The sequence below is a fragment of the Rhinopithecus bieti genome, unplaced genomic scaffold, assembly GCF_001698545.2.
Source record: "Rhinopithecus bieti isolate Rb0 unplaced genomic scaffold, ASM169854v2 scaffold_33326, whole genome shotgun sequence".
NCBI lineage: Eukaryota > Metazoa > Chordata > Mammalia > Primates > Cercopithecidae > Rhinopithecus > Rhinopithecus bieti.
Window position 1 is genome coordinate 1,442,011 of NW_016814921.1, and position 16,089 is coordinate 1,458,099.

Consider the following 16,089-nt stretch of genomic DNA (forward strand, 5'->3'; position numbering starts at 1 on the left):
TTTAAATAACTTTCTATTAGAATCTTGTTCTATTTGAGTATTATATGTGTCACAGTCCTGACTTCCAAGTAGAGGAAAAGGACTATTTAAAATAATTAAAGCAATTATATGGTACAATATTATATATGTGTTATTTTTTATGAGAATTATATAGTTAAGATGCGAGAAGTAAGAGAGATATGGTAGATGGAGAGGTAAGTATTGGAAAACTTTCTACAGGAGGAAGCATTTAGGCTGAACATTGAAAATGTATAATAAAAGTAATAAATGTATAATAAAAATCTATTACTAATAAAAGTAATTGATAGGTAATGGAAGTGTAAGAAATAGGACTTAGTAGCCTGGACAGTTAGATGATTCAACCTTGTCTGTACAGCCAGTATGCACCTCCCACTTCTTTTTTTTCTAACTTTCAGAAAAATAAGAAATTTATTTTCATTTTATTTTGTTAGGAAGTAAGTGAAGGACAAGTGTTGGTTCTTGGGGCCACAAATCGCCCTCATGCCTTGGATGCTGCTCTCCGAAGACCTGGGCGATTTGATAAAGAGATTGAGATTGGAGTTCCCAATGCTCAGGACCGGCTAGATATTCTCCAGAAACTGCTTCGAAGGGTACCCCATTTGCTCACTGAGGCTGAGCTGCTGCAGCTGGCAAATAGTGCTCATGGATACGTTGGAGCAGACTTGAAAATCTTGTGTAATGAAGCGGGTGAGTGTGGTTGGCTATGGTGAGTCTATATTGATGCACTGATCTCCAGTTTATTTACATACAAATAATTTATATTTTTACTGATTTCTTAATGGAAGTAGCTTTGTTTCTAATTATAAAATGCGTAATTTTATTTGAAAAAATTTTGTTGGAAAACCTAGATGATTCAGAAAACTATTAAAAGAAATAAAATCACTCAATCCTACCTCTAAAGGATAACCACCATTATAGTGTATACAGTCAGCCCTCCATATCCTTGGGTTCAGCATCTGAGGATTCAGCCAACTGTGGTCTGAAAATATTCAGAAACAAAAAACATTAAAACAGTAAAAAAAATTCTTAGTATCATAACTAAGTTATGTTACTAAGTATATTTTTTATATCATAAAAAAAATACAGTATCATAACTAAGTTGACCCTTGAACTATGAGGGCTTGAACTGCATGGGTCCACTTATATATGAATATTTTTCAATAAATACTTTGGAAAATTTTCTGGAGATTTGGAACAATTTGAAAAGCTTTTCTTTAGCTTTGTTTTAGGAATATAGTATATAAGACACGTAACATAAAAAATATGGTTAATCAGCTGTTTATGTTATTGGCAAGGCTTCAGGTCAACAGTAGGCCATTAGTAGTTAGGTTTTGGGGGAGTCAGAAGTTATGCATAGTTTTTCGACTGCACAGGGATTGGTGTCCCTGACCCCCGAGTTGTTCAGGGGTAAACTATATTTACATAGCATTTACATGGGATCAGGTAAAAGTAATCTAGAGATTATTTAAATTATATGGGAGGATGTGTGTAGTCTATATGCAAATACTATGCCATTAACTGGCTTGAGCAGTCCTTAGATTTTGGTATCTTAGGGGTCCTGGAACCAATACTCCATCGATACTAAGGAATGACTATATCCTACTAGACTTATCCAAAGTATAAACACACATACACACACACACACACACACACACACACATGCATGGACATATAATCAGATCAATTGGTGGCAGAATTGATGATGACAATATTCATTGATATATTGTGCTGTGCTGTGGAAATCAGGGAGAAGTGTAAACTGGAGAATCACAATTTTCCTTAAAATTGAGTGTCATGCTGGACCCCTATTAACTTCAGTAGGGATGGTACCAAGTTTGAGAGGCCAAAGAAGAGGCCCAGAGCCAATAAATGAACCTTAGGGCTTATTTGGCAGAACTAACTTACAGGGTGGTCCAGTGGTGGTGGGTTGGACAGGAGAACTGCAATCACTTGCAAAAAGCGTGCAGCTTGTATAGCATTTTCACTTAGCATCCTCCCCCCAGCAACTTCCACATGGCAACCTCCTTTCTTAAGTTATTGCTTTCAGGTGCATCTGCCATACGCTCTGCACCAGCATACCCTTGCGTGGCCCTTACATTCTTATGCCATTCTGTCATGATATCTCTAGGGCCAGGTATGTGGAGGAGCTTTGCAGCTAGATGCTGCAGCAGCAATATAAACTACAACAAAAAAGAATAACAAATATAATAACAATCATACTTCATAGAAAGTTTTTCAAGGACTTGGGAGTTCATTAAAGCACATGGTTATAGGGTTTTAAGACTTAGATTCTGTAGTGGAAATATGGGTATTTAAGGCCTGCATGGCCTGGGTTACATCGTCAGAGTCATCAGGAATACATACACAACAGGTTTTAATTAATCTATAGGTTCCGCCCTTGTGGGGGCAGTTAAGATGTCCAGGGCCATGCGATTTTTACAAAGAAGGGTGCAGGACACACTATTTCTGTCTGCACTGCTGTCATCCACTCTAGCCCATCATCGTGTACAGCCTACCTACAGTGGGAGTGACATTAACTTGGTCCCTTACCAGGCGGAAAATATGCCATCTCATGTCAGTGGTGGGAAACTTGCTGCATGAGGTGCTGTTGTCACTGAAGGGAAATAGGTGAAGGTCACTATACCCAGTGTCGAAGTGGCCCCAGGCACTCATGTTAGCTGCCTCAGTGTGGCATGGCAGGCCCACAGTGGAGGAGAGGGGGAGCTCTCCGCAGACCTAGTAGTCTCTTCTTCCGGAGAGAGAGAACCATCTTCACCCAGTCCGCGAAGAGGTTTGCGGCACACCATCTATGGGCAAAAGGTGAGATGTTTAGTGGGTATAAGAAAGGACAAGTCCTGGCCGTTTAATAAGACACGGGGAGTTGTGTCATTCTGAGAGAGCACCACCCCTGGCAGCAACCTGATGCCTGGTTTACAATACCAAATGGACTGGCCCCCCTCTGTAATGTGTTGCAGGAGGCCAGAGGAAGACAGTGGAGGTATGTTTCATGAGAGGATGTTCATCCCCTTGCACAAGGGAGGACTAGGATTCATTATTTTAGAATTACAGCGGAGAGTATGGTATAAAATAGGTGTGACCTATATATCCTGTTCTAGGCCCTTCCACCATGGAGCAGAAAAACTAAACTATCGGGCTGGGTTTGCCATTTCCCAGAACCATGTAATGATGTGCTCCCCAGTAGGTCGGTCCTGTGGCAAGGGCAATAGCAGGTTACTTTGTGTCTCAGGTTGGGGGCAAAGGTGTGCTGTTCGTTATCCTATCTATCTGGATCCTGATGGTGGTATCACATCCTTGTGTTAGAAGAGTATACACGATGGGGTGATGAGAATGTGCATGTTCATTCAGGTTGTGCACGGCTGCTGGTAAGTGGTGTGTCCACAGAGCCAATTCCTATAGGAGTTGTTTCAACAGTCCATTCATTTGTTCAGTCAGCCCCACTGCTGTAGGGTTGTACGGCAGGTGGAAATGCCAGTGGATATCTGGGGCCTCTGCCTATTCCTGTACTTTATATCTGGTAAAGTACGAGCCCTGGTCATTGTTAATTTGTTTTTTTTTCTTTTTTGAGATGGAGTTTTACTCTTGTTGTCCAGACTGGAGTGCAATGTTGCCATCTTGGCTCGCTGCAACGTCTACCTCCCAAATTCAAGCAATTCTCCTGCCTTAGCCTCCTGAGTAGCTGGAATTACAGGTGTGCACCACCACGCCTGGCTAATTTTTTGTATTTTTAGTAGAGACGGGTTTCACCATGTTGGGCAGGCTGGTATCAAACTCCTGACCTCAGGTGATCTACCCGCCTCGCCCTCCCAAAGTGCTGGGATTACAGGCATGAGCCACTGCGCTTGGCCCATTGTTAATATTGATGGAGACTCTGTAGGCTGCACACATCTGTTCTGGTCCTTTTATGGTGGCATGCTTGCTGGGATATACTTGCAGTAGCCCTGTGCAGGTTTCTGCACAAGTTAAGGCATAATGGCAGCCATCCAATAGGGGCAAAGATCCTATGTAGTTTACCTGCCACCGTTGTGCTGGGCTCTGGCCCCAGGTGATCTTTCTGGTATCAGGTGGCAAGGGCCTGTGGTGTTCCTGTGCACAGGTAAGACGTTGCTGACAGATATGTGCTGTGTCTTTGTATCATAGTGGCAGCTCCAATTCTTTGCTATGGCCCAAAGGGTAAGTTGTGCCCTATGTCCTGTCTTCTTTTGTAACCAGTTGACCACATCGTCTGTGGGGACTCCCTTGAGGAGATGAATGCAGGTTAATTTGTCTGCCTGTTGATTTCCAGGTGGTGTAGATGCAGTGTGGGAATCCACATGGTAGATCATTTTATGCATCCCTGGATGCAATGGGGAATGTCCTTCTACATGTCAGTACCCCAAAGGAGGTGACCTGCTACTGTCTAGTCTTGTGCTTCTCATTGTAGTAGCCACATGTTGAGTCCCTTTACATTGGATTAGGTAAAAGTAATGTAGAGATTATTTAAATTATATTGGAGGATGTACATAGGCTATATGTAAATACTATGCCATTTTATATAAAAGGCTTGAGCTGTCGTTAGATTTTGGTATCTCGGGTCATGGAACCAATACCCCATAGATACCAAGGGATGACTATCTCCTATCAGACTTTTCCAAAGTACACACACACACACACACACACACACACACACACACACGTAATCAGATGCATTGGTGGCAGTATTGATGAAGACAATATTTATTGATACATCGTGCTGTGGAAATCAGGAAGAAGTGTGTGCTGGAGAATCACAATTTTCCTTAAGGAATGTCATGCCGGATGCCTGTTAACTTCAGACAACCCACCTGTGAGTACACAGGACTGTTGGGTCTGGCTTATAGAGGAGGACCATCCTGGCAGCTTACAGCTCAGCTCATTGGCTGCTATGTCCTTGGTCTATATCCATCCAGATACTGTCAGTGGATGGCTGGATGGCCATGCCTGTTCAAGTGCAAGGATTGCCTCATGACAAGATGTTTGTGTACCAGGCCTGGTCAGACATTGGGCCCTGTCCATCCTGTATGAAGGAGAGCATCTAGTGAGGCTCAGCAGCTTCCCTTAAAGACTATGTGACAGTTGTTACATAGATGACAGGGCCAAGCACCGAATGGAGCTCTGAGCTTAAGGGGCTATTAATGTGGTCCTCTGTTGCAGGTATGCATGCCATTTGGCCACAGTCTGTGTCTCCGCATTCCCAGACTTCAGTTTCTGGAAGATACCCTTTAGCCAACCTGCTTTGGGGTACTGGGTGCGTACTAGCATTGGGACCCCCTTTGTAATGTCCTCTACTTGTTGTAAGGCATAATGTATAGCACAGAGTTGTTGTTCCATCACACTATGTCTAATTTCACCCTTTTTCCGTAGCTGGGACCAGAATCCTAAAGGCATGTCTTTGCCTTTGCCACAGGCCTCACCCAAACCCCTCAGGGTAACTGGCTACATCTGGTTCACAAGGCTGTCTGCACCTGAACTCCCAAGGCTTGTATTTATTTCACTGTGACTTCAGCTGGTTCAAAGTCCTCATCCTCCTTCATGGATTAGTCTCAGTGGGCCCCCTTCTTGACTAAACAGTATGGGGGTCTAAGGAGTTGGGCCAAATGGGGAATAAAACGATGCCCATACCCTAGGAGTCCTAAGAAGGTTTATAGCTACTTTGGTGTCACAGGATGTGAATAGGACTGTACCCTATCCATAATGGCAGACTCAAGTATTTGGCCGATAAGCCTGGACTCTGGATTTTTGTCTGTGTTTATTGCTCATGCTCTGTTTGCCAGATGAGACAGCAAGGTGTGGGGGTGCAAATTGAAAGCTGGAAAGAAGTTAGCATGATATCATTAGTGTAATGGAAAACATGTACCCTTTCCAAGACCTCCATGGCTATGTAAATATCCCTGGGGCAAGATGGTAAAGGCCTGTTGTTCTTCCCAGGTGAATGCAAATTGATCTTGACTCTCTGGGGCAGTGGGGATGCTGAAGAAGGCATTGGTTAAATCAGTAACAAAGTGGTAGTGGCATGTGTCCAGTGCCTCTCCTGCCCTCTTTAGAAGGGAGGTGATATTGGTAACAGGTGCATACATTGGGGGGACTGCCTTATTTAATTCCTGGTAATCGACTGTCATTGTCCATGTTCCATCAGGCTTCCACATGGGCCATACATGGCTGTTGCATGGGCTGTGCGCTGGCTTTATAATGCCTCCTTGGGCTAACTCCTTAACAATCCCTGTGGTTTCGTTATGTTCCCCCAGCAGGCAGTATTGCTTCAGTGCTACTACTTGCTATGTGGGGTTGGCAGCTGTACTGGTGTCCATTTCACATTCCCCTTGATCACATGCTTCACCACTCTCAGTCAGAACTCCCCAGCAGTTGTTTGGAGGGTCAAGCCTGATAAGATATCCATTCCCAAGATGTATTCCAAGATGGGAGCTATCCATACTAAATAGGGTTTTGGTGGCAGTCTCCCAACTTGTAATACTCAGTTCAACCTGTCTGATCCCCCTCCATAATCATCTATTGTTATTTTAGCCCGTTGGAACCAATGAATGTCACCATGTATGAAAGTGCATTTGGCTCTAGTATCTACTAGGGCATGCACAGTCTGTTTATTCTTAGGCAACCAATATATAGTTAGTTCTACATGTGGCCTCTGGCCCCCAGGTACCCTGGCCACCATTACTCTTATCAGAATTCCAGGACCTTGGCTTTCATCCAGTTTAATGGGGTTGACACTTGCCATGCCTGTGCAGGAAGGGTGGTGGGCTGAACCTGAGGCTCCTTAGTGAAGCACTCTTCTGGTGTGAGCTTCTGCCACAGTCTGACCGGAACAGTATTAGGCTGTTTATCTATTTTCATAGTAGCTGTTCCTGCCATTACCAGGTTGCGCCACATTTGTTGGTCAGTCACCCTGATGGGCCCCTTGGCCGTCTCCTTTCCTTTGGCGCCCTTGTCTTTCATCCCAGCAGCACATACCCTTTGCCTACAGTTTCTCCGTTTCTTGTAAGTTGTTGGCTGCTTGGGCCACCTGAGACACTGGCTGTCCTACTAGGGGACTCTGGATAGACACTAGCATACCATACCACTGGTTGGGTGCAGACTAAGATGGTGTCTTTCATGTTGGCAGTGAAAAGCTCTTTGTTGGACTTTGGTGATGTTCAGCATAGATAGCATGTTTCATCCCTAATTCCCAGAGGATGTCCTGCAATTCATTCATAGTCTGCCATCGCAAAGGAGATGTGGGGATACTGCCCTCATCTGGCCATGCTTCATTACAGCCCACAACCACCCAGCTAAGGAGGGGCATGGCCTGATCGTCATTATTGGCACCATAGAGGTGCTGCCTCAGGGCTGGGTGGCATGCAGTGGATGCCATTCCACTCATCTTGAGTCTGGAGAGTACAACACCCTCCATCCTCATGTCCCATAGACAGAGAAGCCACCTCTCAATCAACTGTCTCTCTTTCTTCCTGAACCCAGCTTCTGCCCAGCTCCACTAGTTCCCCAGTGGTGTAGTGCTGCATTGTGGTACTAGTCTTTCAGGCAGAGACAAGTTTTATGGGTCTACTCCCTGCGGGCACCATTGGTCTGACTTTATCTTGGTAGAGAGGACAGGACCTCTATGGGCTTATCCCAGTCCTCACTCTGCTCCTCACTAGAGCTCTCCATTGGGTCCCCGGACTTAGGAAGATTTAGTCATACAGTCCTAACTTGGCATGGGAGCTGGCGACACTTCAAACAGGCTGCCTGACAAGCTAGGATTTCCATTTTGTCATCCTGTTTCTGCAGGTGGGACAGTAGGGTCTCTGATGTTTTAGCTTGAGCTAGTCTGGCATCTCTTTCTAGTCATAGTTCTTCCTATAACGGATAACCCGTGACCTGTGCTGGGAGCTCGGCCCCAGTGGTTGCTGGGAGCACCGTCAAGAATCGCCAGCCAGTTGTGGCTGCCACAGCTCAGGCATCTAACTTTCGTTTAGTTAGATCTACCCCTTGCAACAGCTCTTCCAGACCCTTTGGTGTTTTTGGGATGTTCCGTACTTATACATTGGGCCTAATACATCAAGGATAGTGGGTTTTGGGCCGCACATAAATGTGCTGGTCAGCCTGGGATTCCCCCCTTGGATTTCGCCTTTCCTGATCTTATGGTCTTGGTGCTCATGAGGTTTTTCTCCACCTTCCTACTGGGTTCACCAGGTGTGGTACTGGGTCCCTGTTAACTTCTGTAAGGATGGCACCAGGTTCAAGAGGCAAAAGCGACCTGGAGCTAGCAAACAAGACATAGGGTTTTATTAGGGAGAACTAACATACAGGGACAGTCCAGTGGTGGTGAACTAGACAGGAGAACCTCAACTGCTTGCAAAAGACATGCAGCTTATATAGCACTTTTATTTAACACCCTCCCCGCAGCAGCCTCCACGTGGCAACCCTCCTTTCTTAAGTTATTGCTCTCAAGTGCATTTGCCATACACCCACTACCACTGTAATGCCATTAATCCATTCCTGAGGATTAATGTCGTTATGGTCTCATGGCCTAATCGCCTCCCAGTGGTTCTACCTCTTAATACCATAACAATGTCAATTAAATTTCAACGTGAGTTTTGGAAGGGACATTCAGATCATAGCAGTTATTTTAGAGCTTTAGTTCAGAAACACAAATACTGTAACTTTTACCTCCAAATCATTGACTCATAGTTGTCTAATTTAGTAGGCTTTGAAGACCCTGCCTTTAGTCTTTTTGACCTTTTATGTGGACTGATATATGTAGGGAAAGAGGCTCAGGAAGGAAAAACAGTTAGGAAAAGAAAACTTGGAAAAGATATTTAGGAATCTTTGAATATCTTACTCTTGGTGGAGAAAATCATTTTTCTTTCATTTTATTTGATCATTACAATTTCTAAGTTATAGGAATCACAGTTGGGAGAGACTGCAGGTTATGTAGACTATCAAGGCAAATACAAACATTCTTTGAGTACATTATGCTCTAGGACTGGGTCCCATTCTGTGTAGTTTCTGTGAAGCTGCTTCTAGCTTCACAGGGATTAGTGGGCCTGGTCATAGAAATGGATTACGTAGGGATCAAAAGCAGAAGTATCAGTAGATAAGTTTGCTTCTTTCCTTGCATTAGGTGGTAATGGAGTGTGGATTGCTGTGTAGGTGTTGCTCTGTAGGACTTGCCTGTGGCATCTAGGCAAGTATTCAATGTTCAGCATGCCTTACTAGAGACTTTTTGACTTTCTAATGCATTTTATGCACTCTAGAAGGCTCTGGGATTCTTGCTGTCCAGAAACACACAGTTGATGAAGGAAAGAGATTTGTAAACAACTACAAATGTAATGATAAACTACTCATAAAAAATGTAAAAATGTAGTGACTTATGTGAGGAAAGGAGATACTGTGGTTAAATAGAAAAAATGACGTCTAAGAAGAAGCTTAAAGTAGGAGTTCTACAGTGAGAAAGTGAGAAAAGGAAAACATTATTTGACTGAATCCTCCTACCAACCCTAAAATAGAAGTATCAGACAGACTCAAGAAAGGCCTCAGAGTGAGTATCCAGCAGAGCTGGGATTTAAAGCCAAGGTCATCTTACTTCAACTTCATGCTCTTAATTAAAACGAATAAAACATGGATTTTGTTCAGAGGGGTATAAGACTTTATAATTTAATTTTAGCCTGTGATACTAAGGATAGGATCAGTTTATAAAGTAGAAAATATCCAGGTATTGAACTGATCTATTTTCCCCTAATCTAGCAGTGAAGCAGATTATGGGGGGTAGTTTTTTTTTTTTTTTTTTTTTTAGATGGAGTCTCGTCGCTCTGTCACCTAGGCTGGAGTGCAGTGGCATGATCTCAGCTCACTGCAAGCTCTGCCTGTGAGGAGTAGTTTTTAAAAAGATAGTGTTGTAATTACAGAATCCAGTAGGGAAAATGTGTGTGGTTTTGTGTATACTGTCCCAAATACTAGTGTATATTGTATTATGTAGTATCATTTTCTTTATATAGCAGATTAAGTTTAAAAACAGTATGCTGGAATTTTTTGCAAGAAAATTTTCTAAGGAGGCAGGGTGGTATAGTGTAGAATAGGTTTTGAGAGTTGGACAGACCTGCTTTTAAAATCAGGCTTGTGATCTTAGGCAGGTTCTGTGCCTTATCTGAGCCTCAGTTTTCTCCATTTGTAAATTGAGGAGATTGGAGTAGATGATATTTTAGTGTCATAATGCATTATGACATTCCCTGGACATAAGGGAGAACAAGAAAAAAATGGAAGAAAAAGAAGGATAGGAAGAATTAGAAAAAGGAAAGGGAGAAAGAAGTTAAAGAAAAAGCCCTAAGCCTCTTAAGGCCTCATCAGCTATTTTCAGTGGTCTTCTCTTTTGTATCTGTATGAATGACTTACACTTAGGTAGTCAGGGTTTTTCCCATGGTGTTCTTAGAAACAGTGCTATAAAGCAGACTAGTGTTTTTTGTGAAGTGCACTGCATTTTCTCATTGGAACAGTTATAATTTCTGACTAAAGACTGAGTAAATTATCAATTTGATTAGTAATGTGACTTAGAAAGCTGAAACAATTGTGAATCTATAAGCATTTGAAGTGGTAGGACTATGCTCCAAGTGCTATAGAATAGGCATAAGTGTATCCTACTTATTGAACATACAGCAGCATTCCTATATACTATGATGTGTGCACTGAGCACAGGGAAGAACATTCATTCTACGTGGTAGATTTGAACTACTCTCTTAGCTTTAAATAAAAAGAATTAGATGTTTGGTGTTGCATTCCACCTCAGGTTACAGCACTTATTAGGGAATAATTTGAGTTGCTCTCCGTCCTTTGAAATAACTGCCTACACAAGTTTGAACTCACATCTTTTTTGTTGTTGTTGTTGTTAAACATGGTTAAGTTTTCTTGGGCAGGTGCAGGCAGTCACAATCATTACACTGATCTTAGAATTACCCAGAAAGTTAGAATAATTGTTTTTTTAAAGCGTCATGGTAATATCTTAATATTTGGAGGCAATATTAATGACTTCTGGTATATTATAGGTGCTCAATAAGTATTTGGTTAGTTGAATTGAAGAATAATTTAACAAATGTATGTAAAATCTAAGAGACATAATTATTACCCTATACACCCTTGGTAGAGATGAATAGTATTTATTAATTTTAGAGTTGAGCTTGGTTTTGTTTGTAAATACCTTGGGAATCATCTCTTTTTTTCCACCCTTTGTTGCCTTCAGAAATCCCTGCTTTGTGCTGAGGAAAGAACTCTTAAGTGGTTATTGCTACCTTTATAAGTAGCAATGAGCAAGTTATATGTTCTATGTAATCTTCAAAAATGTAGGACAGTGAGGCCACTTTAAATAACTGATTTTAGTCCATTTTTGCCTTCCCGCTGACAGATTTCTAAGCTTTGGCTCTGATATGGCCTTTAACTACATTTGTTTAAAACGTGCTTTTCAGGAGGTGTTTTCATTGTTCACCCGTTGTTCTGTGTTTAAATGGAGTGCTTGTAAATGGCCACTGGCATATATGGGTAGTTAAGGCATCTTGACCAGATTTGTGAGTTTGACAGTAAGAGACTCCATCTCCAGGAGATGTATTTCTGGGTTTGTAGGTTAAATCTGTCTCTTTCTATTACTTCTTCCCCACGGAATTCAGGTTTGTTTCACGTGTTTTTAATTCAGGACCAATCACTTACAGCAAAGGGTCTTAAACATTATTGTATGAGAATCACCTGTAGAATTTACTAAACCAGGTTACTGAATCCCACCCCCAGATTTTCTGATTCAGTAGGTCTGAGCTGGTGCCTGAGAATGCTAACAAGTTCCCAGGTGATGCTGATGCTGGTGCTAATGCGGCTGATCTGGAGACCACATTTCGAGAGCTTTTGACGTATAGGGCATTAGTTCCTAAACTTCATTATGCGTCAGGCTCACCTGGGAAACTACACGTTCACTCACTCGAGCTCACACTTGCACTCACATTCCCACTTAAGTGTTTAAGTGTTTAAGGGAGTTAGGAAGCTGGAGGCAGGATCTATAATGTTTTCCAAGTGATTTTGAAGCAGCCAGTCTTGCCTTTGTCTGTGATTGGGTATTTGATTCGCTGATTTGGGCAAGTGGTTCTCCAACCTATGTAAGAATCATTTGTAGAGCTGGTGAAAACACAGTTCTGGGGTCTGTCCTGCTGGTTCCTGTACGTCCAGAATATCCAAGTGGGGCCCCAAATTTGCATTTCTAACAAACTTGCAGGTATGTCATTGCTGCTGGTCCAAGAACTGTACTTTGAGAATCACTGATCTAGGGCAACCAACTACCCAGTTTTTGGAGATTCTCTGTAACTGATTTAAATAACTGGATTAAATTTAGGGAATGAAATTCTTTGACTATCTCTAATAGTGTTGAGTTTCCTTTCAGAAGTTTTTTGTGATAGTAATGTGCTCTTCCAAACTATCATTTAACTTTGCCACTCAAGGGAAAATGAATGTCTAAGTTTGTTTTTCAGTTATGTATGGTGGTTCTGAATAAAACTTTAAAAGTGGCAAATAATTCTGAAAAAAAAGTCACAAGTAAAACAGTTAATTAACAATTAAGAATATAAGTAAGAATACACACGTGTGTATTTCCTAGTTAAGATTGTGGACCTGCATGTTTGTGCTTTTTGTATGTTGTTTCTCTGATGATTTTCCCTCTTGTGGACTGCCTCATAGTGAAGGAAGCTCTGTACTTTTTAACAAAAGTTGTGCACATATGTCTAATAATGGCATGAATTGAAGTGATTCAGAATTTCTTAGAACATAGTGAGCTATGCTTCCTGATTGTTTCTGTAATCTAAAGGTTATTGTTTGTTGGATACAAATACGAAACCTCTATAGTATTTATGTAGATTGCACATGCCTTTTCAGAGGACAGAAAGTTTACAATCCATACTTTGTGAGAATGATAATACATCTTTCGCAGTGTGCTTACTCTCAACATCTCTAATCTTTTATTCCAGGTCACTAAATATTTTTCATATCTTTTAACTTTATTCCCATAATGAATATGAAAGTTGGAAGTACTACAATAGGTGCTGTTGCTTTCAACCCTTAGATCTCCCATAATCTGAGCAGATATAACGTTTGGTGTTTGTGATTGGGTGTGAAGCTTATTTTCAAAAGTTAGATTTTCTTTATAATTAATTTTTGAGCTAGAGTGTGGTTTGATATGTCATGACTTGTCCAGAGATCTAATGTTTTGTAGTTCACCTTTTTAAAGCAAAGAGCAGCTGCATTTTGAAATGTTTTATCTCAAATGGACAAGCTGTTTACAAGCTAGACTCTAACACATCCTGACATTTAATGTCTATGTTTGTATTCCTCCTGGGATTAAGCTGCCTTTCTAATTAATTAGTTGCATAGCCTTTTATTAATTCCCTCAAAATTTATAATGTTTTAAATTAACAATATAGATAAGCATACTGCATTTTTTGGGAAAACATGAAATGTTAATTATGTAGCAGTGACATGAGTTTTATAAACTCTGTTGAATGTTAGAAGATGCTTACAACAATGTTTTCCAAATATAGGGATTTATTATAAACTTATCCTTCTAAGGCCGCCTGTGCCATTTCAGGAGAGTGAATATAAATAGATCTTGATTTCTTCAAGAAGTGGACTTAGTCATTTTGTTTATAGTGAAAGGAAGTATTTGCTTTGCATCTCTAAGAATTGTCTTTAGCATCCTTGTTAATTACACATCATTTCAACATGTTCTTACCAAATTCTCAGGCCTTGATAAGGTAGCATAACAGAACAGGAAGAATTAAAACTCATATTTAAATAATTGTTTTGTTATTATAGCACTTAAATCCATCTAGTTCTAGTAACAATTCTGAATCTAATAATTGTAACTTTTTCTGAGATGGAAAATTTTATCTCTTGTCCAGTGTTCTGAGATATTTTTAGCTCATTTGTCCCTCCACCTCCAACTAGCTTAGTTTAACAGGGATTTATGGAGCATCTGCTATGTATGTAATAGTCCAACTCTTATGAAAGGTTCTGTTTCTAATATTTTTTACTATTTTTTCAATTCTGTCAATGTTGTTTTCTAAGTTAGAATTAAAATATTGATACTGTAGAAATTTAATATTTTAAAATAAAGTCCAGGAAAATAATGGGATTTATTGCAAAGCCTATGGTGAGCTCTACATTCAAATGCTAGCATTATACTTTATCAGCTGATAAACGTTGAGCAAGCTGTTCAACCTCTTGGGTTATATATCCTCAGCAGCTAAGTAGGGATAACACTAGATGGTTTTAAGTGTTCTTATGAGGTTTAGTAATATAGCCTGGCAGCAGTGGTGATGGTTTATATAGGCCCTTGGTAAGTGTCACTTCATTTTTCTTTTTCTTCTTTAGCCTCTGGAAAACTGATATTTAAACATTTTCTAAAAGTTGTATTTTATGTATATTTGTGCATTTCTCTGGTAGAAGCTTATTTGGATTTTGGCAATTTTTCTGATATGAAGTGTTCTTGGTTATCCTAGTATAAGAGATAGGGAAATCTGGCAGAATCCTTTGCTTTGCTAAAGTAGTGATTTTCACTGAATCTGAATCAGTAAAAATCTTGCCCGTCAATAAGAATATGCAGACTAGAGACACAGCTTGTTTTTGGGTAGCCTCCTTGACAGATTTTCTTTCTTTTTGAGATGGAGTCTCACTCCTTTTTCCCAGGCCGGAGTGCGGTGGTGCAATCTTGGCTCACTGCCACCTCCGCCTCCTGGGTTCAAGTGATTCTCCTTCCTCAGACTCCCGAGTAGCTGGGATTACAGGCACGCACTACAACGCCTGGCTAATTTTTGTATTTTTAATAGAGATGGGGTTCCACCATATTGGCCAGGCTGGTCCTGAATTCCTGACCTCGAGTGATCTGCCTGCCTCAGCTTCCCAAAGTGCTGGGATTACAAGTATGAACCACCGTGCCTGGCTGACAGATTTTCTTGCTGAACTTTGGGTCATCCCAGATGTGAGTTCACTGTAGGTGTGTAATGGAGCAACAGTAGTAGGAATACAAGTTAAATTGATGTATATGTCATGACAGTCTGTCCAGTTCAGTGGTTCCCAACCTTTTTGGCACCAGGGACCGGTTTTGTGGAAGACAGTTTTTCCATGGACCTGGGGTGAGATGGTGGGGATGGTATCTGGATGAAACTGTTCCACCTCAGATCATCAGGCATTAGATTCTCATAAGGAGCAGGCAACCTAGTTCCCTCACATGCACAATTCACAGTGTGGTTCACACTCCTATGAGAATTAATGCTACCGCTGATCTGATAAGAGGCTGAGCTCGGGCAGTAATAGCTTGCCTGCTGCCCACCTCCTGCTGTGAAGCCCAGTTCCTAATAGGCTGGTACCAGCCCATGGCCGGTTGGTTGGGGACCCCTGCTCTAATTAATGCATTTTATAAGGGACGTATTATTGTAGCTAGATAAATAAGCAGTAATTCTGCAGCATATTTCATAAGGCAATGAATTTTCTCCTCTGTTTTATAATTCTGAAATGTAGTTATAGAATATTATATTTGCGATATTGGGATTTGTCCTACTGTGTAAATATTATGGGTATTATATAGAGATGGAATTATTTTTATCAGTGAAGTGGGTATTTTAGTATTCCTTTTGCTACTCATTTGAGATGACTGGAACTGAATGGTTTGTTTCAGAAAAAGAGGTGGTAGTTTTGATTCTGTTTAAGCTCTAAATGGCATATACTATTTACTTTGCTAGTAGAAAATTTTCTGGGTTGTTTTACCAAGACTACAAAAATATAAAACTTGAGGAAAGGTTCTCTTTCTAATTAAAACAATCGTAAAAATAAAACCAGGCTATCTAAATAAAAGTTATTTCTTTTTTTTTTTTATTATTATACTTTAAGTTCTAGGGGACATGTGCATAACGTGCAGGTTTGTTACATATGTATACTTGTGCCATGTTGGTGTGCTGCACCCATCAACTCGTCAGCACCCATCAATTTGTCATTTATATCAGGTATAACTCCCAATGCAAT

The 16,089-nt window shown here is 41.0% G+C and overlaps 1 protein-coding gene across 1 annotated transcript in view; it reads left to right on the top strand.

Annotated features, from left to right (window-relative positions):
* The window catches only part of AFG2A (AAA ATPase AFG2A), a 379,187-nt gene that overhangs the window by 17,671 nt on the left and 345,427 nt on the right, over positions 1 to 16,089 (top strand). Inside the window, 1 exon segment of the mRNA XM_017852609.1 lies at positions 453 to 708. Coding sequence (XP_017708098.1) covers positions 453 to 708 — 256 coding nt within the window.